Genomic DNA, 22,695 nt, shown 5'->3' with positions numbered 1-22,695 from the left:
CATCATGTCACAGGCCAATTAAGCGAGAGTGCTCTCCGTATCTGCGCCCCTCCCCCACGCTGCTCCCCAACACATCTCAGACGGGATGCACGGGGAACTGTGTCCCACGAGGAACACGTCCGGTGATGGGGAACTTTCCCTCGTCGATGACCTATGCGGGGTTCCAGGCAGACCCTCACCCTTCCGATTCCAGTCTCGGGCAGGTTCTGTCCCTCGCGTGTAGTGGGTGGGATGTGCGGCCCTTCCCATGAGCCCCTGCCCTATCCCGGGCCCCCAGACCATCGCTGCAGCTTTGGGGCTCAGCTCTGGAGTCCAGGAGCCCCTCGAACCTTGTTGTCGTCCATGACGGTGTTGAGAGACTCAATCCACATCGGGTCTATGTCCCCGTCCAGGACAATCCACTTGGGGCCGTCGTGGCTGATGTTGGCCAGGTCCCGCATTATGGTGGAGAAAAGGCCTGTGAGTGAGCAGGGCTGGTGTGAGCCTGGGACACCTGCTGGGGACCCGCCCTCACTCAGCCCACCCGGCCACAGCCCCGTCACCGTCTTTCCACTCCCTGGTGGCCGGGTTGATGATGCCGAACAGCTCGTCGCAGGTGACAGCCTTGGGGTCCAGGTCCACGGCCACCGGCTTCCTCTTCATGTTCTGATAGGTCTTGTTAAGAGACTTGAGGACCTGGGCGTGGGGGTGCGTTGGGTCACCTGGGGCTCGGAGGCCACAGCTCCCACGCCCACACCCGGGGAGGCTGCATCCCCGGTTCCCGAGGATGGTACACGGCCTGAACAGAAGCCCTGCTCTGGGTCTCTCTGCATCGCCGACACTCAGGTGAGTTTGGAGCCCCCGACGGACTGAGGCAGGTGCCCGGGGGAGGGGAGTGCGCGGCAACCGGCCGCCTGTGGACGAGGGAGCCCTGCGAGTCCTGAGACCAGGCTAAGATAAGGAAAAATTCGCTGTAGTTTCTGGGTGATAAAGGCAATCTGAAGGGAAGGAAGCGACCCATGATTCCTCAAGTCGGAGGAACGGGTTTCTAAGGACACTGGACACTGTTTCATGCGCACACGTGTGTGTACAGACCCGAGAATACAGACACATGGACAAGTTCCTTTCAGAAGATTGGGTTCATATAGTTTCTGCCTTTTAAAAAATTACGTGCTGTGAGCACCCCCGTGCTATTAGTCTTCAGAAATGATCTTGAATGAGACACGGTGTCCGTCCTGTGGGCTCCCAGCTCAACCCCCGCTGCCTTAGAATCTGCCGATGTCGCAGCTCACAGGAGTAGTGGCCCCCCCACCCTGCTTCTCCTCACGCCCAGGTAATGGCAGGGGACTGGTGACAGTGGGGGGGGGGGCTGGCGTGGGGGGACAGGTGGGGACAGGAGGCTGGGGGGCTGATGCGGGGGACAGGAGGGTGAGGTGGGGGGCCGGCCGTAGAGGGCCAGGTCGCTGCTGTCCACGGGGAAGGAGAGGAAGGGGGAGAGCCCAGGAGAAGGGCCACATTCCTGGGACGGGGGCCTTCTCCTCACGAGCCCTGTTCCCGGGGTGCGGGCAGGTGACAGAGGCTGAGCCTCCAGCAGCTACAGGGCCTTCGGGGAGGGTGGGGGAGGGTGGGGGTGCGGACGGGCCTGGGCCATGCCTGAGATTTGCCGCTGCCCGCGTTCCCGATGACGAACACCGAGTGGCGCACTTGGAGCAGCTCCTCGAGCTGCACAACCTTCAGCACGAAGCTGTCCTCTGCCTGCAGCTTGAGCTCCACGACGCTCTGCTTGATGATCTGGGAGGGGCACGTGGGAGGGGCGCTGTGCACGGGCACAAGGACCCGTGGTGCTGCTGGGGGCGGGGGCGGTGCTCGTGGGAGACTCTGTGGGGAAGGGCCCGCGGCGTGGCTGTGTTGCGTCTGCGCGGGGGATGGGTTTGCCCGAAGCACCCCCCCCCGCCCCCCGCTCCTCCTACCCCCCCAGCACCCACGGAGGTGCTGCCAGGCCTGGAAGGAGGTCCGTGGCTTCTGGGTGTTTCTCCCGGCAGGGGAGCCGCGCTGTGTGACTACCACCAGCTCCCTGACGCGGCCGCCCGCCCGGGGCTGCCCCACCGAGGCGCCCATCTGACCCAAGGGCCCAGCAGCATCTACCTTTTCAAAATTCAGGTCCCGCTTCCGAGGCACGTCCAGGGCAGGGAAAAGATCCCCGATGAGCCCCATGAACACAGGCAGGTCGTCGGTCACGATCTTGGGGATGTTGAAGTCCCTCAGCGCCCTCATGAGCACCTGATCCTCGGCCCGGCTGGGGTCGCCCCTCTTCAGGGAGCCGGCCACCACCAGCACCGACTTGATGGCTCGCAAGCCCCAGTCGTAATGATCCTGGGGAGGGGGCTGGGTTAGGGACAGCTCTGGCCGGAGCCCGCCTGCCACGGGGTGTGCCCCGAGGGCCCTTCCCCCACTGCCCCGCAGCCCCGGACACACACCTGCTTCGACAGGAGCTCTTTGCACAAGGTATAGAGCGTGATGAACTTCCTGGCCAGCAGGCGGGCGTCCAGGAAGCCCTCGGCCACCAGCATGATCTCACAGATCAGTTCAAAGTCGGGGACGACCATGGCGCAGGGCCTGGGGGAGATCAGCGGGGCCTGCCTCAGGCTTCTCCTCACTTCTTCCCACCGTCCCGCCTCCCGTCAGCTGGGCGCTCACCTCTCGGGCCAGGACGCCCACAGAGTCAGGATTCCGGGGGCCTGGGGCCGGGCGTCCAGCACCCCTGCCCCCTCTCCCCTTCCCCTGCTCCTCCTGTGCCCTCTACCCTCTGCCTGGGCTGATGCCAGGCCCTACACCTGCTCTACCGACTCCTCTCTGAACCCGGCTTTCCACGGGCACCAGCCCTCCGTCCCCAGGAAGGCAGAGCGCGAAGATCACTGTGCACGCTCTAGGGAGGCCCCATTCGCTAGACCCCCTGAACTCGGGAACCTCGTCTCCCCGGCCTCCCCGCCTCGCTCCCCGCTCGCTCCAGCTTAGGGCCCCCTCTGCCCTCCTCTGCGCACACACCTGAACAAGGCCTTCAGGTTCTCGGGCAGCTCGGTGCGTCCTGCATACCCCGGGTTCATGGTGATGAAAATCCCCACGGTGGGGATGAGGCTGATCATCTCTCCCAGGAAATTGAACGTTTTCTTCTTGGCCCGAATTGCATCTTGGACACATTTTACCTAAACAGTTGACACAGAGTGTTGGTGTGGGGGTGACCGGCTTCCACGGGCCCCATCTTCACGGCCGTTGAAGCTTGTGGCCACATGTTTGCAGAGGACACTCGCTCTTGCTTCCTTTTTAGGTAAATTTTGCGACAATGTAGACTCCCACACAGTTTCAAGAACTAAGGCAGGGGGACATGCTCCTGGGCCCCCGTGTGCCCCTCCAAGGCGTTCCCCTGCCAGGAGCACCTTGCATGACCACGGGGCAGGGTCACAGCTGAGAGCTGGGCTCTGCCAGCCCCGCAAGGACCCCTCACGTCCCGTTCTGTAGTCATACCCACCTCCCCCTGCCCCCACCCTCCCCGTGACCGCCCCCCCCCACAACCACTGGTCTGCTCCAAATTCCTGACCCTGCTGGTTGGTGAGAGCTGCCCTGCGGAGTGTGCAGCACATCATGGGGGCTGGGCTTCCGTGTCCCCCAGCAGAACGCAGCCCCTCCCCCAGCCCCGTGGCAGGACGGCCTCCCTGAGGGGTGGTGTCCCAGGCAGACTCCTTGGGAGCACTCCTCAGCAGCCAGCCCCGTGCCACACGGTCTGATAACCCAGCACTAGCAGAATCCTAAATCTCCCGTCTCACTAGCCAGGGGTGTGGGGGTGGTGGTGGTTGGGGGACCCTCTGCTCCTGCTGGACCCCTGCAAGTCTGCGCGCCACCACTGGAGGGCGCCCGATGATCGAGGTTAAAACCCTCCAACCTCTGACTTTGAAGGAGTCTCCACCTTCTTAGCCAAGCTCCCGCCCTGGGGCCTGGCCTCTTTCCCCGGGGGTCCTCGGGGTGCCAGGCTCCCCTGGGGCAGGGCTGGTGGCTGGAGTGGGGAGATACCCCATAGCTTCTTCACTGCCTCCCCTCTGTGCGAAGCTCTCCTAGCATCCTGGCCCGGTTCTTGGTGGTCACATGGTGGGGTCCCGTGGGGCTGTACCCGTGGGGGCCGGGGGACCCCGAGGCCACGGCCTTGGTTCTCTCTCTGCCTCCCTGGCCTCCAGCCCAGGGCTTGGGGACAGCTCTGTGGTGGGAAGCTAGCGGTCTGGCGGTCGCTGGCCTCCCACAACACGTCCAATCCTGCCCCTGAGCCTGTGTCCGCGAAACCGCCGTACAGGTCGGGAGGGGCCGAAATCACGGCCAAGCTCAGAGCTGGGAGTCCGGTGAGTCACCAGTTGTGGGTCCTGCGTGGCGGGAGCTGGTTTCAGCTTGGCCCCTCCTGCCCTGGTCTGCAGCCTCCCGGGTGGGTTGGGGGCGCTGGCTGCGGGGAGCTGGTCTCTGCTTCTCCGTCTACTGCGCCGGGGGGACGAAGGGTCCCAGCCCCTGCACCGGCCACACCCCCCGGGCCCTTTTGGAATATTCCCGTGGATTCTGGACCTCGCGCTTGGCCTCGGCCCCCCTGAGCGAGCCCTGTGGCTCTCACCTCCAGCGCACATAGGATCCGAGGGTTCGTGTACAACCTGGGAACGTTCCTCCAGACGCGTGGGCCGTGCCGGCACAGAGCTGTCCCCCGTCTGAGAACCCGGCTCCCACCGCCTCCCAGGCTCCCCGCCCTTCGCGCCCGAGGCTCTTGGGTGGATTCCCTCCCTCCCTTCCTTCTCCCCCGCCTCCTCCCTGTCCTCCTCTGGGCGCCGCTGTCTAAGGCATCCTTCGCGGACCTTATCCTCCGAGCACCATTAATTATACCTTCATGTGTCTCCGGTTACACCGAGGCGGCCCCATCCGATTCTTCTGTGTGCCCACCGGGACTTCAGGCCCCTGCAGGACTAGGCCGGGGTCTCCCGCCTCCAGGCCACACCCCCCTACGTGGCACGGCGCACTGGGGACGGGCGAGGAGGCTCATAGGCCCGAGCGCAGTGTCTGGTGCGAGGGTTGGCAGGTGAGCTGACAAGCCCCAGCTCCGCCATGACCCGCAGACCGCAGGCAGGACCCTACCTGCACAGCGATCACGGACAAGACCTCCACCGAGATCCGGTTAAACTCATCGAAGCAGCCCCACGCTCCGGTCTGAGCCAGGCCCTTGTAGATGTTTCCACAGGACTAGGAAGGGGGAGATGGGGGAGATGCAGAGACTCAGGGCTGCCCAATCCTGCCAGGAGCCCCCCACCTGCCCCTTCCTCTGGGTCACAGTCCTGACCGAGGGTTCCGGGGCCTGGGGGAGGCCAGCAGGCCAGCACCCACTCCTCGGGAGGGGTCCAGATGTGGAGGGCTGGCTGCCAGCAAGAGCCCAGCCTTGCCCTGTGACCTCCCTGGGGTGGACGCTTCCCTAGCCCCCACCCTGGACGGCTCAGATAAGTGCAATTATGTAAAATGTAGCCCTTGCAATTTTTTTCTTGCACCCAAGGGAGGGGGCTTCTCTCTCAGATGGGAGGTGGGTGGGCATGTCAGATTTCCTTCTAGATGTTTGTGTCTCTCCAGGCCTCACTGGGTGATGAGGATTCTTCAGGGTCTCCATATGGGATTCTAGGTGAGTGTTAAATGCTCCTGGGATGCTTTTCTGAAATCCAGAGACCGGAGTGGTCTGTGGCCTTGACTGGGAGAGGGCAGCCTCAAGCTCAGGAGGATTGGCCTTGGGGCTCAAATGTGGGTGGGGAGGGGAGGGGGCTCCTGCGGGCCGGGGCTCCTGACGCCAGGCCCACCCCATCCCTCCCACAGAGGGGACCCTGCTGGGCCTCCAGGAGGCTCTGCTCTCCTGTGGGGCCCGTGGAGATCCGACAGCGTGCTGCACAGTCTCCAGAGACCGCTGTCCCCTGGCTGTCCCCTGGCTCCCCTCCTCAGCCTACCCAGACTCATTTGTACCCCAGAGCCCCACGCTGAACCACAACAGACGCGCCCCCTCTGTTGGGAGCCCCCAGCTGCCCGGGGAGAGCTTGGAGGGAGGCAGGGAGGAGGCGACCTCCCAGGGTGGGACTTGGGGCCTGGGTGTGTTGACCCTAGGAGCCTCCTCTGGACATGTCTGCCACCCCCACAGGCCTCCACTGGCAGGGACGGGGCTGCTCAGCTGGATCTCAGGGCAGGGACCGTCAGCAGACCGAGAGCCTGGTGCCGCCTCCCCGGGTTTCGCCCGCAGTGTCCAGGCATCTCGAACGTGTGTGGGGCCAGGAGATGCGGTGTGCGGTCCCCAAGGGGCCTCTGGAGATGCGGTGTGCGGTCCCCAAGGAGCCTCTGGCCCCTCCAGGCTTGGAGCCCACCTTGTAGTCCATCTGCTCCGAGCAGTTGAAGACGTACACCATGGTGCCCAGGGCCCTGCCCAGATCCTTGGTCGTCTCCGTCTTGCCGGTCCCGGCAGGGCCCGCGGGGGCGCCGCCCATGATCAGGTGCAGGGACTGGGTCAAAGTTATGTAGCATCTGCAACAGAGCACACCTGTTGACCCCCGGCCGCCCGCTTCCCCTTCGCAGGCCCTCGGAGAGGTCGAGCAACTCCCCCGGAATCGCACAGCTCGCACGGACGGCCCCCGAGCCTGGCTGGCCGGCCGGCCGGCCGGCGGGCGGCGGGGCTGAGTCCGGGCACGGCCCCCCCCCCCCAGCCCTGCTGCGGCGGCGGGCGCGCCCACCTGTCCGTGAGCGGGGTGATGACCAGCCGCGGCGTGTTGCCCAGGTACTCGTAGGAGTACTGGATCTGGGCGTCGCAGATGTTGGCGAAGCAGTGCTTCTTCTCCTCGTCCCAGCGATGCCGCAGCTGCGACTGCCAGGTGAAGGCCTGGGAGCTCTCCACCTGCGGGAGGAGCGGGAACGTGGGGGCCCGGCCCGCCCGGGGAGACCCCCGCCCCTCCCCCAGGACGCTCGTCCACCCCAGGGCCGCCCCCAGCTGAGTCCTACGGAGGAGCGGCCCCTCCTACCGACGGCTCCGCTGACGGCTCCCCGGGGAAGAGGTGCTAGCGGGGAGCCCCCGAACACCAGATCCCGACCCGACCCCGGCCCTTCCCCGGCTCCCGTGCCTTGGCCGTGATCATTTTGGCCACCACGTCCCGCGCGTGCACGTCGATGGTACAGATGGTCATGACCTTCGTCCTGTCGCCTGCGCTGAGGTTTCCGATGAGCAGGGTGATGAGTGCGTTCAGCTGGCTGATCTGCGGCGACAGAGGCCCCTGGGCTGGGACACTGCGTGTGGCCTGCCCGTGGCGCTCGCCCCGGCCCCCGTGGGTCCCCTGGGGGCTCACGGCTGGGGAGGGAAGGCCACTGTCCTCTTAGTGACAAAAACGAAGCACAGAAAGAGCTCTCGATGTCCCCCAGCTGGGGGGTGGGGTGAGCCGCGTTGGGACGCCACGGAGCCCCCGAGAAGGACGTCGCGGGGGCAGGTCCAGCACCGCGGGGAGATGGTGGGTACTAGGTACAAGCGGGGCTTCTAGAGCCGCGCAGACAGTCTCTACGGTATCGCCATATAAGCCCAGGCTATGTCACCAATTGAGGACTTGCTGATTTTCAGACCAAAAATAAAAGAAAACGGTGAATTTCCAATTGTGTTTTTCCATTTTCTACCCTTGGGCAGAACCACTGCTGGGGGGGAGCGGGGCGCGGAGGGCCAAGGTTTGGCCGCTTTTGAGCGACCGGCCGCGAGGGCCGGGCTCCGACCGGCCGCACCTGCTTCTTGTTGTAATCCTTGATGGCGTTCTCGTAGCCTTCCTCCAGCCGCGCGAAGGCCAGGCCCACCTCGGTGGTCCACCAGATCTGCGTGCACGTGAGCGCGATCTGCAAGTGGAGGGTGAGTGACGCCTCCGGTCCAGCGGCCCCTGCCCGCGCGGAGGCCGACGCCGGTGGCCGCGCCCCCACCCAAGCCCCTCCCCAGGACCTGGGCCGGGTAATCGAAGATCCACTGCTCCCTCGGCTTTTCCTCGTAGGTCACCACAGCCTCGGGGATCTCGTGCCGCAGAGTGGCACACATGCGGTCCAGAACTCGGTTCAGCCACACTTCCACCTGGGGACGGGGGACACGCTGACCGGGCAGGCCCTGCGGGCTGTGGGTTCCAAACACTTGCTTTGTCGTTCAGAAAAGAACGGGGCCATTCGCCACAACTGTCACCCCGGGGGTGAGCAGGGAGCAGCGAGCGGCCCACTTAACAGATGCGGTTGGGAAGCCCGGGGGCACCCGTCCCCTGTAGGACGGGTTGTAATGGCCGCTCACGTGCACACGCTATTGCTGGGCGGACCGGGGAGGGGGTGCAGAGAAAATTCTAGAAGGCAGGCTATAACCGCGCCCCTGCAGCGCCGCTGATGTTGGGAGACGCGACGTCTGTCCTCACAAGTCCCCGGTGGGCTCTAGCTGCTCCTTGGGGGCCCGGTCTCAGGGGCCAAGATGGTCACACAGGGCAGGACTGCTTTCTTTTATTTGCAGACAAGCCTTCTTTGTATTTTAAAATACAAACCCTCCACCAGCCACCACCAGTCGGAGGGAAGACCCGAACAGGGCCGCCGGCTTCGTTTGCCTCCTCAACGGTCAACACGGTGGCGCGGCTGAGTCTGCGAGGAGCTGAGCGCGGGGAGTGGGTCCGAGCCCGCTGTGATGATGGGGTCTCGCCGGGCCCCCCACAAGCCCGTCTGCGCAGAGCAAACCCGCCGGAGCTCCGGGCCCACGTCTCTGAAGCTCCCGTTTTCTTGTTTCTTGCGTGAGATTTTCTTCTTTTTCCCCTAAGCTGATTTCTCTCCAAATTACTCGGGAAAATGTCGCGTCGATATGGTGGCTGAGTTGGGCGGTGAGACACGGGGACGGGTGGCGTCGGCCGGAGGGGGCCGCCTCGCGGGCAGCTGAGACGGGGACGGCCCCCCCCAACACCACCCCCGCGGTGGGGAGACCTCCTCTGGCGCGCCACAGCCCTGGAGCCGATCGTTCTGCTCCGGGGTCAGAACGCGGCGGCTCAGGCGTGCGGGGCCTCGCGGAGGACAGCTCGCCGGCGTCCACCCACCTCTCCCCTCCCCGCCTCCCTCTGTTTTTTCTCGAGATGCTCCCCAGACTGCGCAGGTCGGGCTGTGCTGGAGACTGTCCACGGAAGCTGCTGGAGCGCTTGGCCGGGCGAGGGACGGTCCCCGGCTGGAGGGCCCCGCGGCCGCTCCGGCCTGACGTGCGGGGCCGGCACTCACCTGCCCCGAGAGGTCACACTCCTGGTCAAAGTCCACGTACTCGTCCTCCTTGCTGAACATGCCCAGGCCGAATTTGAGAGGCTTCTCGTCGGAGTCGAGGCGGAACTGGAGCTTACACAGGCTGTCGAAGAGCTTGGCCAGGTGGCGGCTCACCTGCGGGGGTCGGGGCGCAGACACGGGGTCACGGAGCCCAGGGCCTCGGAGGGGGCACAGGCGCAGCCGGGTTCTCCTTGGGACGTTTTAAGGTCTTTTCTGTTTTGGAATGCCCCCCTCCCCCCCCCCCCCGCGCCCCGCGTCTGCTCGGTGTTCACGAAATGCGCTTAGCCAACCAAGGGCCCCGCCCAGCAGCTCTGAGGGGCAACTCGGAGACCAGCCCCGGGATCCGGGCTTCAGGGACCAAGGTCTGTTCCTGGAGGTGACAGGACGCTTTTCCTTGACAAGCCTGTCCCCAGGCCCTGGGCCCATTTCCTTGGGCCACCCCGTGCCTCCCTTCTGGCGCATCCTGCAATTTTAGGATTCAATAAAAGACTGTGTTTTCCCTTCACCTAGTTAGTTAAGGCCCCTCCTCTCTTTTCACAAGAGCCTCAGGGAAACATCTTCCTGGCTCGTGGGGGCCCGGATCTGTCGGGATGAGCCGGCGGCCACCTAGTGAGCCGGCAGGTCTCCCAGAAACACCATCTCGCCAAGCCCCTGGCATCTAACCCACTTTCCAGACGAGGAACAAGGGGCTCTCTCTGTCACGGCCAGGCCCCCGGCGGTTTCTGGCGGGGGTGACTTCGTGGAGGTGGTCCAGCGACCTCCATGCGCACAGGGTCCCCCAGTCGTGGGGGCGAGCACGGGGCCGCCTACCTCCACGGGGTCGTTTCCGTTGGAGAGGATGTCCAGGAGGTCGGCCGAGGACACAAAGTAGAACCTCGGGAAAGCCAGTCTTTTCGTCTCTAAGTATTCTGCCAAGGCCTTTTCACACACAGCCAAGCTGGGAGGAGGGAGGCCACGGGGCTGCAGAGGGCTTCTGAGGCCCAGCCCGTCCGCGCCGCACAACCGCCCTGGAGATGCCCGGTCTGTTCGCAGCCCCGGTCAGACTGAGACCCTGGAACCCCACCCGCCGTGTGGGCGTCCCTCTGAGACTGAGGACACGCCGTGTGGCCGGCGTGGCACCACGAGGCCGGGGGTGCCAGCTCCCAGGGAGGAGTTTGCCCTGTCCTGGTGGTGGGGGTTGCTGCCTCGGGTCCCTGCCGCCGGGACGCCCCTCCCAAGCCCAGGCGCGGGGACCTACTTCTTCTTCAGATTCTCCAGTTTGTCGTAGAGCCCGGGCTTGTTGGTGGCCTCGATCACGTTGGGCGTTTTCACGGCCTCCTCCATCAGGGCCTGGCGGAGATGGGCCCCGGGGCGTGAGCGGCGCGGGCTCTCCAGGGTCACCATTTCTGGACCGCACGCCTGGAGGCGAGGGCCGGGCTCACCTTGAACTCCACGTCGATGTCGTCGAAGCGCCTGGAGTCCTCCGGCAGCTGCGCACGGATGTCCTCGGAGCCGATGAAGATGCTCTCCAGGTGGCTCCAGGTCCGTTGCACCTCGAACCAGATGGAGAGGACCGCGTCCGCCGTGGACAGCTTCTGCTGCCAGCTCGTCACCTCCTTCAGGAAGTGCGACAGGTACTTGGAGGTCATCAGGTTCTGCAGCTGCACCTGGTTGTCTTCCAAGGTCTCCACCAGCACCTCGTCCGACTTGAGCATCAGGGTGCCTATGCGGGGGTGCGGCTCGTGCTCGAACTCCATGCTGGACCACGTGGCGTCCAGGGCTTTCAGCACCTTTGGGGGGGACACGGGGGACACGTCACTCGGCGGCTGGCCAGAGGGGCCGAGAAGGACCCAGAGGGAAGCCCTGCTTCCGGAAATCCGGAACCTTCCTACTGACATCATTGACCATCGCCAAAAGGGAGCGACGCAGACATCTGTCCGCAGACGAACAGGTGTGGCGGGACAGAGCGTCAGAACAGCGCGCGGCCCTAAGCAGCAATGAGGGTCTGCCTCAGGCTCCCGCACGGCTGGACCCTGACGCCATCACGCCAAGTCGACGAGGCCGGCCAGGCGAGGCCCAGTCCTGCGCGATTCCATCCTCGTGACATGTCCAGAACAGGCGAGTCCATGGGGACAGGGAGCCGGTCAGCGGGGGCGGAACGGGGATGTGCGGGAAGATGGGGGGTTCCTGGAGGGAGCGGCTTTCTTTCCAAGTTGGTGAAAACGTTCTAACGTTCGATAATTCTACCTCGTGACGGTCGCCCACTTCCGTGACTATGCTAAAAGCCACTGAACTGTACACGTTAAATGGGTGAACCGTACGGCAGGCCAGTGATAGCTCAGTAAAGCTGTTTTCTTAAAAAAAGGGGAGATGGATGCCTGAGTGGCTCTCTGGGTGAAGCTTCTGCCTTTGGCTCGGGTTGTGATCCCGGGGTCCTGGGGTGGAGCCCCGCATCGGGCTCCCTGCTCAGCGGGAAGAGCCGGCTTCTCCCTCTCCCTCTGCTCTTTCCTCCCGCTCGTGCTCTCTCCCTCTGACAACTAAACAAATAAAATCTTAAAAAACAAACAAACAAACGGGAAGAAAGCCCAAGTGTGAAGGCTCACACACAGCAGGTGAGGAGGGAGATGTGTGTTGCAGAAGGAGCCCCCCGGCGAGCTTCCCCGTGTCCGGGGACTGTGCCAGCTGGTGGCTCGTCACCCACCCCAATGGCCAGGCCTCCTGCCTTCCCCCCTCCAGGCTCTTCTCCAAAGTCGCGAGCAAGGCTGCTGCACAAGAGGAGAGCACCCAGACCGTTGTTCAGTGCGTGTACTAGTGCACGCAGGGTGCGGAGCTAGACCCAAGGGATCCCTTCTCCAGGGATACATCCTGGAAATTTTTTTACAAGATTTCCATCATGGGTTGGTGACAGGAGAACCCACCAGACTTTGTTTCTGAGTCCAGCGACCCAGAGACCCCACGAGAAGCGAGATGTTCGTAGGCGCGGGGCCGTCCCGACGTCGTCCCGCACAGCACGCGTTCTGCCGTCGACAAAAGAAAAATACCTTCTCCATCCCCGACTCCTTCACAGCCTTGTCCACGATGTTCCGGACCTCGTCCTCGTACTTGTGGAGGTCTAGCTGCAGCAAATCCGCCAGCGTGGTCTCATCTGACATTTCAAATTTCACCTGGGGGGAGAAATAGGCATGTTCCGGCTAAGGCCATCTGTCCCGGACAGACATGGCTGTCCTTCGTGGAGACGCAGGTCGGTGAGTGATCCGGGGTAAGAGGGAGGGTTGGAAGCTCTGTGTCCCCATTTCTGGGTTCTGTGACTTGGGGGAGCTTCTGCTCCAAGACTCGCCGTTCCTCCTCGTAACATTGTGTATTGGCCGAGCCCCCTGTAGCGTTTTGAAGTGTTTCTCCCAAGTTCCTGTCTGCCCAGACCTCAAAATATGATCTTATTTGGGAATAGGGTCTTGGCTGATGCTAGAAGTCCTGGATTATCCATGTAGGACCTGAATGACAGCCGTCCTTAGAGGAGAGAGGACAGGGGGATCCGGAAGGCGGAAGGAAGCCACGTGGTGGTGGGCACCGAGATTGATGGGGCACAGCCACAAGCCAAGGGATGCCTGGGGCCTCCGCCAGCTGAAGACGGGGAAGGACTGTCTCCAGGAGCCTTCAAAGGGAGGAACCCCTGCCCACACCTCGACGGCGGACTTGCCGCCCCAGAGCCGTGAAGGATTACACGTCTGTGGTCTGAAGTCCCCTGCGTGTGGCTCTTTGCTGCGGTAGCCCCAGGACGCCGGCGCCCATGCCCAGGGATTGATGCTACCGACCTCTGTTAACAGCAGGCACGGCCGAGTCTCGGGCGCTGTTGCTGTGGTGACAGCAGCAGGTGCCGGCACAGTGCCTCCCAGCCCTCACGCCCCTTCCAGGTCCCGTCCTCCGGCCTCGCTGTCACACCATTTCCGAGCACCGGTCCTGAGCCCCCGTGGAGACTGGTTTAGCTAACCGGGAGAACGCAGTGTCTCCCCGTCACGTCCGGGAGGACATCTGTCTGCCCGGGGTCCTCGGCTGGGACGTTTTAGCTGTTTGTTGACCACCGGCCGGGGGTCTCTCCCAAGCCACCGGGACGGGGCAAAGCTGTGGTCTGTGTTCGAGCCCTCCCGACAGCCCAGCCACACTCCACAGGCTCCCGCAGACTTTTCTGTTCTTCCCTCCCCTCGGAGGCCTCGCCTCCTCTAGACCCAGGACGGTCCCCGTGCTGTCCTTGTCTGCGCTTCCCTGAGAGCAGAGGCTCCCTTCCCGCCGCGGTATCGGCCTCCGCGGGGCCGCTCTGCCGAGCAGGCCTTCGGGACAGTTTGGCTCCGTTTGCTGGCGGTGTAACCACACCCTCCAACTGGGGGGGGGGCGGCCACGGGAACATCTGGGCACTAGGGCTCTGTGCTCCTGGGGTGCACGGGGGAAGCCAAAATTCCTGACTCCCGTGGACAGTCCACGTACACCAAAAGTGGCTGCATGATTAGCGAGGCCCAGCGCAAAACAAAAATGACAGGGCCCCTCATTAAAAATCGTTAAGAATCGGGGCGCCAGGAGGGCTCCATCGGTGAAGCGTCTCCCTTCGGCTCAGGTCATGATCTCGGGGTCCTGGGATCGAGCCCCGCATCGGGCTCCCTGCTCACTGGGGAGTCTGCTTCCCCCCCTCTCTGCCTGCTGTTCCCCCTGTTCACTCGCTCTCTCTCTCTGTCATTCTCTCGCACTCAAATAAATATATAAAATCTTAAAGAAAATTATTAAGGCTGTCCAGATGGCCGCCGCAGAGCCCTCCAGGCCGCGTGGGTGCCCTCGGAGCGCCTCGCCCGGTGGGACCCGCCCCGGTCCCCACCCCAGCCCTGCACAAGCCCAGCTCCGTCCACGGGGGCGCGCCCGTCCCGCAGTGAGGCCGGCCGGCCGCCAGGGGGCAGTACCTGGGTGGCCTGCATGAGCTGCTGCCAGTGGCGGTCGCGGATGGCGGGGTTCTGCAGCTCGCTGACGGCGCGCAGGGACGTGATCATGTTCCTGACGGTGTTGTCCAGCCCCACGAAGGCGTCCCAGCTCCTCATCTCCTTGTCCAGAGACCGCACGTCCTTGGCAAACTTCTTACAGTCTATGTCCATCTGCTCCACGTTGATGTCTTTCCACTTGGTGGTCTTCCAGCTGTCGATGCTGGTGTTGACCTGCGGCGGCGGGGGGGGGGGGGGTGGTCAGCGAGGGCTGGGGACGCGGGGCGTGGGGGGCTGCCGGCCGAGGGTGGGACGGTGGACAGACGCCAGCGGGGAGAGCCCGCGTGCCAAGACGCGGCTCCAAAGTCGGCAGCCGGACTCTCCTTCGGCAGAACCCTGGGGGCGGGCCGCCGCCGCTCACCGGCCCCCCGTCCCCTGCTCCTTGATGGGGCCCTGTGACCTGCCCCGACCAGGGAAACGTGACAGCGACGCTTGGCCCTCTGGGGCAGAGCGCACTGAATTCCTGGGGCTCAACGCGGAGCTCTGGGGCCCTTGGCCGCCACGGACACGCACGCAGCTACACAGCCCAGACCAAGGGCCCCCGAGGGCTGAATGGAGCCCGTGTGTGGCCTTTGCAGGGAAGAGAGACGCACTTCCGAACGACAGAGAGGTCCTCTTGGGGCTGTGAGTGCAGTGACCTAGCTTAACTCTGACGCTTGACCGTGTACTAGAAGCTGGGGGACACAGAGTCTCCCCGGGGAAGGACCCCACCAGCAGTGGAGACAGACGGCTGTGAAGCCTGCGGTCTTCAGTTCAGTGTGGGCTGGAGACGGCTGTGGACCTGGGCTGGACGGGATGAGGTTGTCGGTGCAGGGACTTGGGGCCCCGGGGGCCCAGGCTGGACCGGCCTGCTTGTGGCAAAAAGACGAGGGGGCTGGCGGTTTACAGGACGCCTGCCTGGAGATGCTAAGAGATGAAACCTTAATCCCCCACAGGCACTGCGTCACTGGACGGCTCTTTTAGGTTTTAGCTTCTTCTGTATCCTGTTATCGTAGGAGTGTCCTGGGCGGCCTGTCTTGGAGGGTTTTCCTTTGCCTGTTCTGGCTGTAAATGCTTCCTGCTAGCCCCTGGGGGACGTGGGCGTTCTTCTCCAGTCCGTGCGGACTGCTGCTTTCCCCGGGGACGGGCAGGCCCCAACCCCGCCCGCCTTGGCTTTACCGACTCTGTTCCAGAATGTCCCTCCTGCACACGAGACTCGGGTTCAGCTCATTATGAGAAAGTGACCATCTAGAGGCTCTGGTCTGTCCTCTCCCTGGAGGGGTGGCTGTAAGCAAGCCTGTGACTCGGAGAGGGGCCCCCCTGGAAGGGCTGTGGAGGCTCCGCGGGGCTCCGAATGGAGACGGGGTCAGCACGTGTGCTGCGACTGCGACGTGCTGGGAACTAAGAAAGCGGAGGGACGCGGTGCGCTCCTGTGCGGCGGGGGAGCCCCGGGCGAGGCCGGGAGGGCGGTGCTCCCCGGAGCCCCTCACGGAGAAGGTCCGGTTCTGCAGAAAGTCAGAAGGGCTTCTCTCGGGGGAGAGGAGGATTTGACGGAGACTTGCAGTTTGGTGGAGAGAGCAAGAGGGAAGAGCTAACATCTTTCTGGAAACGGGGGAGCGGGAGGGAGAGGCCGGGAAGCCCCCAGGTGCTCCTGCGCTACTCTCCTCTCCCAGAGCGGGCGCCGTCAGGGCCGCCCCACATCCTAGTGCCTCCCCTCGCCGCCCACCCCCGCCCTGGGTCCCCGCAGCGCTGCCCTCCCCCATGCGGGGACCTGCCATCAGCCTCACCATGACGATCATGTCCCAGAGCTCCTTCAGCAGGCGGACCTCCTTGTGACAAGCTTTGAGCTGCTTGTAGTCTGGGACAGGGACCTCGAACAGGCTCCCCGACTTGCACAGGGCCTCCATGGTGCTCTCCATGGACGCGATGCTCTTTTGTTGCTGGGGGCGGGCGTGGGAGGGGTAAGCGGCGCTGCTCACGCTCGGCGCCGGGACTCCCTCTTGCCCTCCGCCGCATCCCGGGGGGATCTTTTCTGCACCCTTGCGGGTCGCCGGCCGCGTACTGTGTTCCGACCCCGCGTACCAACCGGGGGTCGGGGGGAGCGGTGCACCTGGCCGGAGAGAGCGGCGCCCACCCCCTCCCGCCTTCCAACGCCCCCTGCTTCCGGCCGCCTGGCCAGGGCCCCAGCACGGGGAGCTCCGGCGGGAGAAGTGACTTTAAGGCACGAACGCCGCTTTCCCCCAGGGAGACTCGGGACGGCTCTGCTCTCATGCCGTGTTTTAACCTAGTGAACATGAGGGAGGCGATGCTTGGAGGCTTGGAAAACGAGGGCAGCTAGATCAGATGAGGGACCCAAGGGTCACGCCAAACCAGGGGAGTGAGGGTTGGGGGTCGAGTGTGCAAATGTGCGTGTGAGTGCACGCACGTACGGGTGTGAAGGAAGGCTCCCCGTGTGTGCGGTGGCTCCAAGAGGCCTTTCGCACACACGGGCCCCATTCCTAAACAAGGTCACACTAGATCTCTGCGGACCCCAGCCCGGGCCCTGGGGGCTCCGGGAGGGACCGTGTGCCCCCCTGCCGGGCTCGTGGATCGGGACGTGAGCACGTGGCCCTGACGCATGGGGAGATCTCTGGGAACGGCGGCCTCGAAGCTGTGTGAGAAGAGCGGAGGCTGGGGGAGGGCACGTGCAGGGGACCCTCCAGGGCATCCTGGGGTCTTTGGGCTCACTGCTCCCCGCCCCAGTCTGCGCCCCCTGCCCAGAGGACTGTCAGGCCCAGCGCTGTGCCTCTTGCCCATTGGACGCTGGTTGTGGACTTAACATCGGGAGCAGAAGGGGATGTGGCGAGGCTCGGCCGTGGGTGGCACAGGGTGGCCCGGGAGGGAGGGCGGGGGGAAGACCGCAGCCACAAGTGGTGGGTTCCAGGCCGGGCGGCAGGAGCTGCTAGGTGAGGAGGAGCCAGGGACGAAGGAGGTACGGGGGGGCTGGGCGGCGGGGCCGCACTGCGGGGCTCGGGGATGTTCCCGCGGCTCCGAGCAGCAGCCCCATCGCGGAGGCCGCACGGGCCGGACGCCAGCTGTGCACGGACACCTGTGTGCACATGGCCCCGAGGCCAGGCCCCCCGCGGCGGGGCATGGGCGCTCGAGGAGAGAGGCTGGGAGGGCGCCGGGGCCCTTGACCCACGAACCTTATTCAGGGACTTGTAGGGGTCAGGGTCGGTGAAGCTGAACGGGGCTTCTCGCCGGAACTTCTCTCGGAACTCCTGCTGCTTGCGCTGCCGGAGAAACGCCCATGTGACCGTCCCCGGGTGACTGTCCCCGGAGGCAGCCCGGCCTCGCAGAGGGCGTCCCGGCCCCGGGCGTCTCTACCTCGAACTGCTGGCACTTTCGCCTCAGGATGTTGACCTCGTTGGCCTGCAGGGGCGCCACGTTCTGCTTCACCTGGACGGCCAGCTTCTTCGTGTTTGTCCACTGCTCTGGCAGCTCCTGCGCACACGAGGGCCGGGGCCCCTTCCTTTCCTGCTCTCCTAAACGCCCTCCATCGTGAGATCGCCTGCACCCCCGGGGGACTTGCCGATGAGGCTCAGAGAGTCCCGTGTGCCTCCCTCCGCTGGCGACCCCAAGGCTGCACCTTCGGCAGGTGCAACGGCCAGCCTGTCCCCCGCTTCGAGAACTTTGCCAGAACAGCTTTATCCATCTGAGGGGTTTTGGCACTTTCAAAGTCCCCCACACTTGCACAAACATTGGACTTCGGATCACAAAATATTTTGAAGAGAATCCCAGCCCACAAATTCTTTGCCCACAAGGAAAAGAGACGGGTTTCCCTGGCCTGTGCGAGGAGCTAACGTTCCGTGGGCGGCGGTAGGGCTCAAAGCCTGTTTCACACCAGTCGCCCCCAGGCCTGGCCACACGTGCTGCATATCTGGCCCCGCTGGACTATGGACAGGGCGGCAGGGGCGGCCCTGGCCCCGTTGCAGGAACCCAGGCAGTGCCCCCCCGGCTCCCGCATTCCTGCCCTGCACTTCTGCCGTCCCCTCTGCCACGGATCCCGAGCAGGACAGGGAGCGGAGAAAGCTGATGGGGGGACCCTCCAGGGGATGGCTGGGCAGTGGCTTCAGGACCCTCCCCCTCGTCCTTCATGCCCCAGCCCGGTGGACACACAAAGCTGCTCTGACCATTTCCAAATTAGCTGCAAAGTGCAGCCCCGGGCAGCCTGGAGCCCTCCCCCTCCCACCGTGCCTGGGCCGGCCCCGCGCCACACGGGCCTTCCGGGTCAGGGAGCTCCCGCCACAGCCGGCCCGCCCTCGGCCTCACGGCCGTGTCCCTAACCTCCGCAGGGCCTCCGCGGACCCCGCTATCTGTCCCCGTCCCCTGCATCCAGGGTTGACCCGTCCTTGGGGGCAGGGGTGGGAGAGGAAGTCATTTCTACTTCAACAATCAACGGAGGGACCCCCGGCCCTGCCCCGGAGACCAGCTCACTGTCCCTTCCTCTGCGCGGAGCCCTCTCCCGCCTCCACATTCCAAATTCCTGAACCCAGAGGAGGGGGGCCATCCTGCTGGCCCCACGTGAGGGGCCGTGTCCCCAGTCACAACAGCCTGCGCTCCAGTTGCAAGGCCCCAGCACGGGGCTGCTCCCCCCACCTTCCCTGCGCCGGTTCCACCCCGGCCCCTCGCCCCCCACCCCCAGCCCCACGCGGCGCGGCCCCGGCCCGTCCACCTGCAGCTTCACGTGCGTCTCCTCCGGGATCTCCTCCCCGTAGGACTTGAGCAGCTCAATGGTTTGCTTCAGGGGCTCAAACATGTTGTCGGTGGCCGCCTGCCTCTCCTTGACCTTCATCAGGTGACCCATCACCTCCACGAGACCGTCGTAGTCCCCCTCCTTGAGGCTCTTGGTCAAGCCCGCCCTGACGACTTTCATGAAGGTTTCCAGGTCAGCCAGGCTGTGCAACGAGAGGCCTCCGTGAGGGGCGCCACCCTCCACGGGGCGGCTGGTGAGGCCTATCGGGGAGTGGGGGGGTCGGCAGCGGGGGCCTCCCGGTCATGCAGCGGGGCCCTGCTGAGTGAGGGGGAGCTCCTGTCCACCTCAGGTCTCCCGCTCTCCACCTCCACCTCTGCACCCCCGGCTCCGCTCCAACCGGCCTCGCAGACGGAGCTCAGCCCGCCTGCACGGCCTCCTGGACCCCCAGGGCCCCGACCGCTACCTGTGACGGCGCAGTCACCGGTCCCCTGGCCACACGACACCGAGGCGCTCAGTGAGTCCGGCCCCACGAAGCCCAGGGCGCCCACACACCACTGGGCGGCGCCTGCCCACCGGGCCCACCCCAGACGGCCGACAGTGGCAGTGGGGGGGCGGGCTGCCAGCCTCGATGCTGGCCTTCCCCCCACGCCTGCCCGGCAGGAGCACCCCCTCTGCCCCCAGCACCACGAAGGCGTCTGTCCGGCTCTCCCCGGGCGCGGTCAAGGTGGGGACGCGGCAGGACGGGCGCCCACCTGCTGATGACGTGGCTGGTCAGGTGCTGCTTGAACATGAAGCCCCAACGCCTGATGGCATTCAGCAGGGCCTGCTTGAAGGGGCGGCAGTCGCACTGCAGCCACCCGCTGAACACCCTGGTGTTCTCGCGCTTGGACACCTCCTCGTACAGCTTCTCGTAGGAGTCGATCTGGGGAACGCGGCCACGGGTCACCCAGGGAGGCGGGCGGCCCTTCCCGCCGGTCACTTCTTCTCCCAGCCTCCCCCCCGGGTCCCCCGCAGCCAGCGGGGCGAGGCGAGGCCGGCCGGGTTTCTTAAGAACAAGCCGGGAGCTCGGGGGTGAATGTGGTCACGGAACCACAGCCCTCGCCACGCCGCTCTGCGCTCTCGGGGCTCTCGGGCCCCCAGCCGACCCCCACCCGCCCATCTCCCCCGTGGGTGCATCCCTACTGCTCACAGGCGTCTCCCCCCCGACCCCGTGCCTGGGGAAGAGGGGAGGTGTGCGTAGTCACTGTGGTTCTGTTCTGTCTTTCCTGGGAGGGAAAGACCCTGAGGGCACTGCCCCCTCCCTGGGCTGACGGCCCGCGAGCTGACCACTCCCCAGGGAGCCCATCTTGCGTATACGAACAACCCAGAGCCCACACCCCACCGCCGTCTTCACACGCGGGGCCAATAGTCCCCTGTCCTAATCACCCCAGGGCCAGGGCCCAGACGACACCCCGCTCCGGGGTACAGCCGTGAGTCCACCGGCAGGACTCCCACGCGCCCATCCCAAGCCCATTCTTCTCAGTGAAAACCGCAACACAGGCTGCGGATCCGCCTTCCCCTCTGTCCCTCTGCCTCAGACGGACCCTGGTGCTTCCTCCGTGGCCCTGCGGGGTGGGGTGTGCCCCTCCTTCTGGAACCTGAGAGTCACAGACTTTTCCATGTCAGTCACCTGCTCCGTTGGGAGACACCAAACCAGAATAATCATAAAACCCACATTTAAAAACCGTTCACCTGGGGCGCCTGGGGGGCTCCATCAGTGAAGCGTCTGCCTTCGGCTCAGGTCATGATCCCGGGGTCCTGGGATCGAGCCCCACGTCGGGCTCCCTGCTCAGCGGGAAGCCTGCTTCTCCCTCTCCCCTATGCTCAGGCCCTCTCTTTCTTTCCCTCCCTCTCTCTCTCTCAAATAAATAGATAACATCTTTAAAATAAGTCTTAAAAAAATAAAAACCTTTCACCCAAGGTTTGACCCAAGCGCAGGGAGCGGCGCTGCCCCCTGGGGAGGGGGCGGGAATCGCAGGGGTGAGGCCACGGGCACACACCTGCTGTTGGAACTGGGTGAGGCTGGGTGGCGTCTTGGAGAGGGTCTCCTCGGCCTGGGTGTCCAAGTCGTCTGGGGTGACTGCGCGCCCGTAGATCAGGAAGTTCTTCATGAACTCCTGGGGGTCGTCCGTCCAGAGGTAGGCGTACTTCTCGAACGAGTCCTGGTACTCCTCGGCCTCCTTCATGGCGCCGATGACCAGGTTGGACATCTCCTCCCTCATCTCGATGAGGTCCGTCATGTCTTCCAGGTCTGCCTGCAAGGGAGCAGGAGGGCAGCAGCCCGGTGTGCGTTTGGCCGGAGGTCACAGCTTTGATGGGATCTCTCGGCCCGGCAGGGCGTCTTTCTGCCGGTGGAGGTGATGCTAACCTCCCGAGATGGAAAACAGAGCCCTTTGCCAATGGGCCATGACCTCCTGAGAGACTAGGGAAAGGTACTCTTGTCCGGCAGACCCCAGGACGGCTCGCACGCCCCGATTCATTCATGCAAGAGTAACGTGGCACCTGCTGTGTGTGCCACACGGGAGGGGGGGGCGCTGGGCACCTGGGGGCGTGGTCCCCGCGTGGGGTCAGACACCGCTCGGAGAATTACAGACTCTGAGCCTTGCTTTAATGTGCAGCGGCAGGACGTCAGGGAATGTTCCCCGAGGAAGTGACCGTTGTTTAGAGAACCGGTGGGTGGCTAGGCCAAGAGCAAGAGCTGCAGCCAAGCACCTGCAAAGGCCCCGTGCTGGGAGGAAGCAGATGTCTGAGGAGCTGAAGGAAGTCGCGCATGGACGGCTAGAGCGGGGAACTGGGGGGCCTGTTAGGGACAGAATCTTTTGAGTTTCGAACAACAGAAAACCTAACCCAAGTTGGCTTAAGCAACGAGACAACTCATTGACTCGTGGAGCAGCAGACTCTCGAGGTGGGGCGGTGTGGATTAATTGTGGTTTTTATTTTCTGTATCTCAAGATGCCTTGACATCTCAAAAACCCTCGCTGGCTGGGAGACGCTGCCCTTCTGGGGACTAGCCAATGCCGAGAGACGAAGACTCGGAAGGGAGCATACCCTTCGTACGCAAACCGACCAGCCCCGAGTCCAGAGCCACACCCCCCACCTGCTTTGTCCAACACTCCTCCTACCCTGCGCAGCCCAGGGTCAGGTACCCGCCCACTGCTGGTGACCCCCAGAGCCCAGAGCCACCAACTCACGCCAACTGGCTCAGCAGTTTCCCCCAGCTGCCTTGCTTTTTCCTGCAGAAACCTCTGGAAAGGCTCTGGCCCGGGCCTGCCCCTCACTCCCACCTCGGCACGGGCTGTGACCGCACAGCCCTGCACCGCTGGCCAGGCCTCTCGTTTCTGTGGGAACCCTGAACAGCATTAACTTTTCTCTCCATGGCGCTGACCTCTCCCCACGGCCACTCTGCCACCTCTGCAAATTAAGATTCCAGGGGCACAAGTGGGGCCCGCGCGCGGGGAACGCAGACTGGGCAGCTGCACCATCGGCAGGACCCCTGCCTTGCGCTGTCCTCCTCTTCATGAGTCTTCATCAGCAGGTGAGTCTCCCCAGAGCCCCACAGCGGGGAGCGGGAGCTCCACACGTGCGTCCCCCGCCAGACTCCGGAGCATACTGGGTCCCACGTCCACACCT

General features: G+C 64.5%; 1 protein-coding gene across 6 annotated transcripts in view; it reads right to left on the bottom strand.

Annotated features, from left to right (window-relative positions):
- Positions 1-22,695, bottom strand: part of DNAH17 (dynein axonemal heavy chain 17) — a 90,445-nt gene that overhangs the window by 42,380 nt on the left and 25,370 nt on the right. For all 6 annotated transcript variants that reach the window (XR_009348204.1, XM_059149924.1, XM_059149926.1 and 3 more), the window contains 24 exons: positions 21,066-21,320; positions 19,779-19,948; positions 19,006-19,228; positions 17,658-17,774; positions 17,477-17,563; positions 16,079-16,231; positions 14,238-14,486; positions 12,336-12,458; positions 10,737-11,084; positions 10,553-10,644; positions 10,126-10,252; positions 9,277-9,429; positions 7,991-8,116; positions 7,783-7,890; positions 7,140-7,271; positions 6,756-6,916; positions 6,393-6,549; positions 5,137-5,241; positions 3,025-3,182; positions 2,457-2,595; positions 2,125-2,352; positions 1,633-1,770; positions 543-675; positions 330-457 (listed from right to left, as the gene is read on the bottom strand). Coding sequence is in view for 5 of the 6 variants with exons in the window: in XM_059149924.1 (XP_059005907.1) it covers positions 330-457; positions 543-675; positions 1,633-1,770; positions 2,125-2,352; positions 2,457-2,595; positions 3,025-3,182; positions 5,137-5,241; positions 6,393-6,549; positions 6,756-6,916; positions 7,140-7,271; positions 7,783-7,890; positions 7,991-8,116; positions 9,277-9,429; positions 10,126-10,252; positions 10,553-10,644; positions 10,737-11,084; positions 12,336-12,458; positions 14,238-14,486; positions 16,079-16,231; positions 17,477-17,563; positions 17,658-17,774; positions 19,006-19,228; positions 19,779-19,948; positions 21,066-21,320 (3,810 nt within the window). In the remaining variant the exon portion in view is untranslated. The remainder of the gene's footprint in view (positions 1-329; positions 458-542; positions 676-1,632; positions 1,771-2,124; positions 2,353-2,456; positions 2,596-3,024; positions 3,183-5,136; positions 5,242-6,392; positions 6,550-6,755; positions 6,917-7,139; positions 7,272-7,782; positions 7,891-7,990; positions 8,117-9,276; positions 9,430-10,125; positions 10,253-10,552; positions 10,645-10,736; positions 11,085-12,335; positions 12,459-14,237; positions 14,487-16,078; positions 16,232-17,476; positions 17,564-17,657; positions 17,775-19,005; positions 19,229-19,778; positions 19,949-21,065; positions 21,321-22,695) is intronic.

This window comes from Mustela lutreola, chromosome 15, assembly GCF_030435805.1.
Source record: "Mustela lutreola isolate mMusLut2 chromosome 15, mMusLut2.pri, whole genome shotgun sequence".
In the NCBI taxonomy this organism is placed as follows: domain Eukaryota; kingdom Metazoa; phylum Chordata; class Mammalia; order Carnivora; family Mustelidae; genus Mustela; species Mustela lutreola.
The sequence above is the reverse complement of the archived record's forward strand: the minus strand, read 5'-3'. Positions and strand labels throughout refer to the sequence as shown.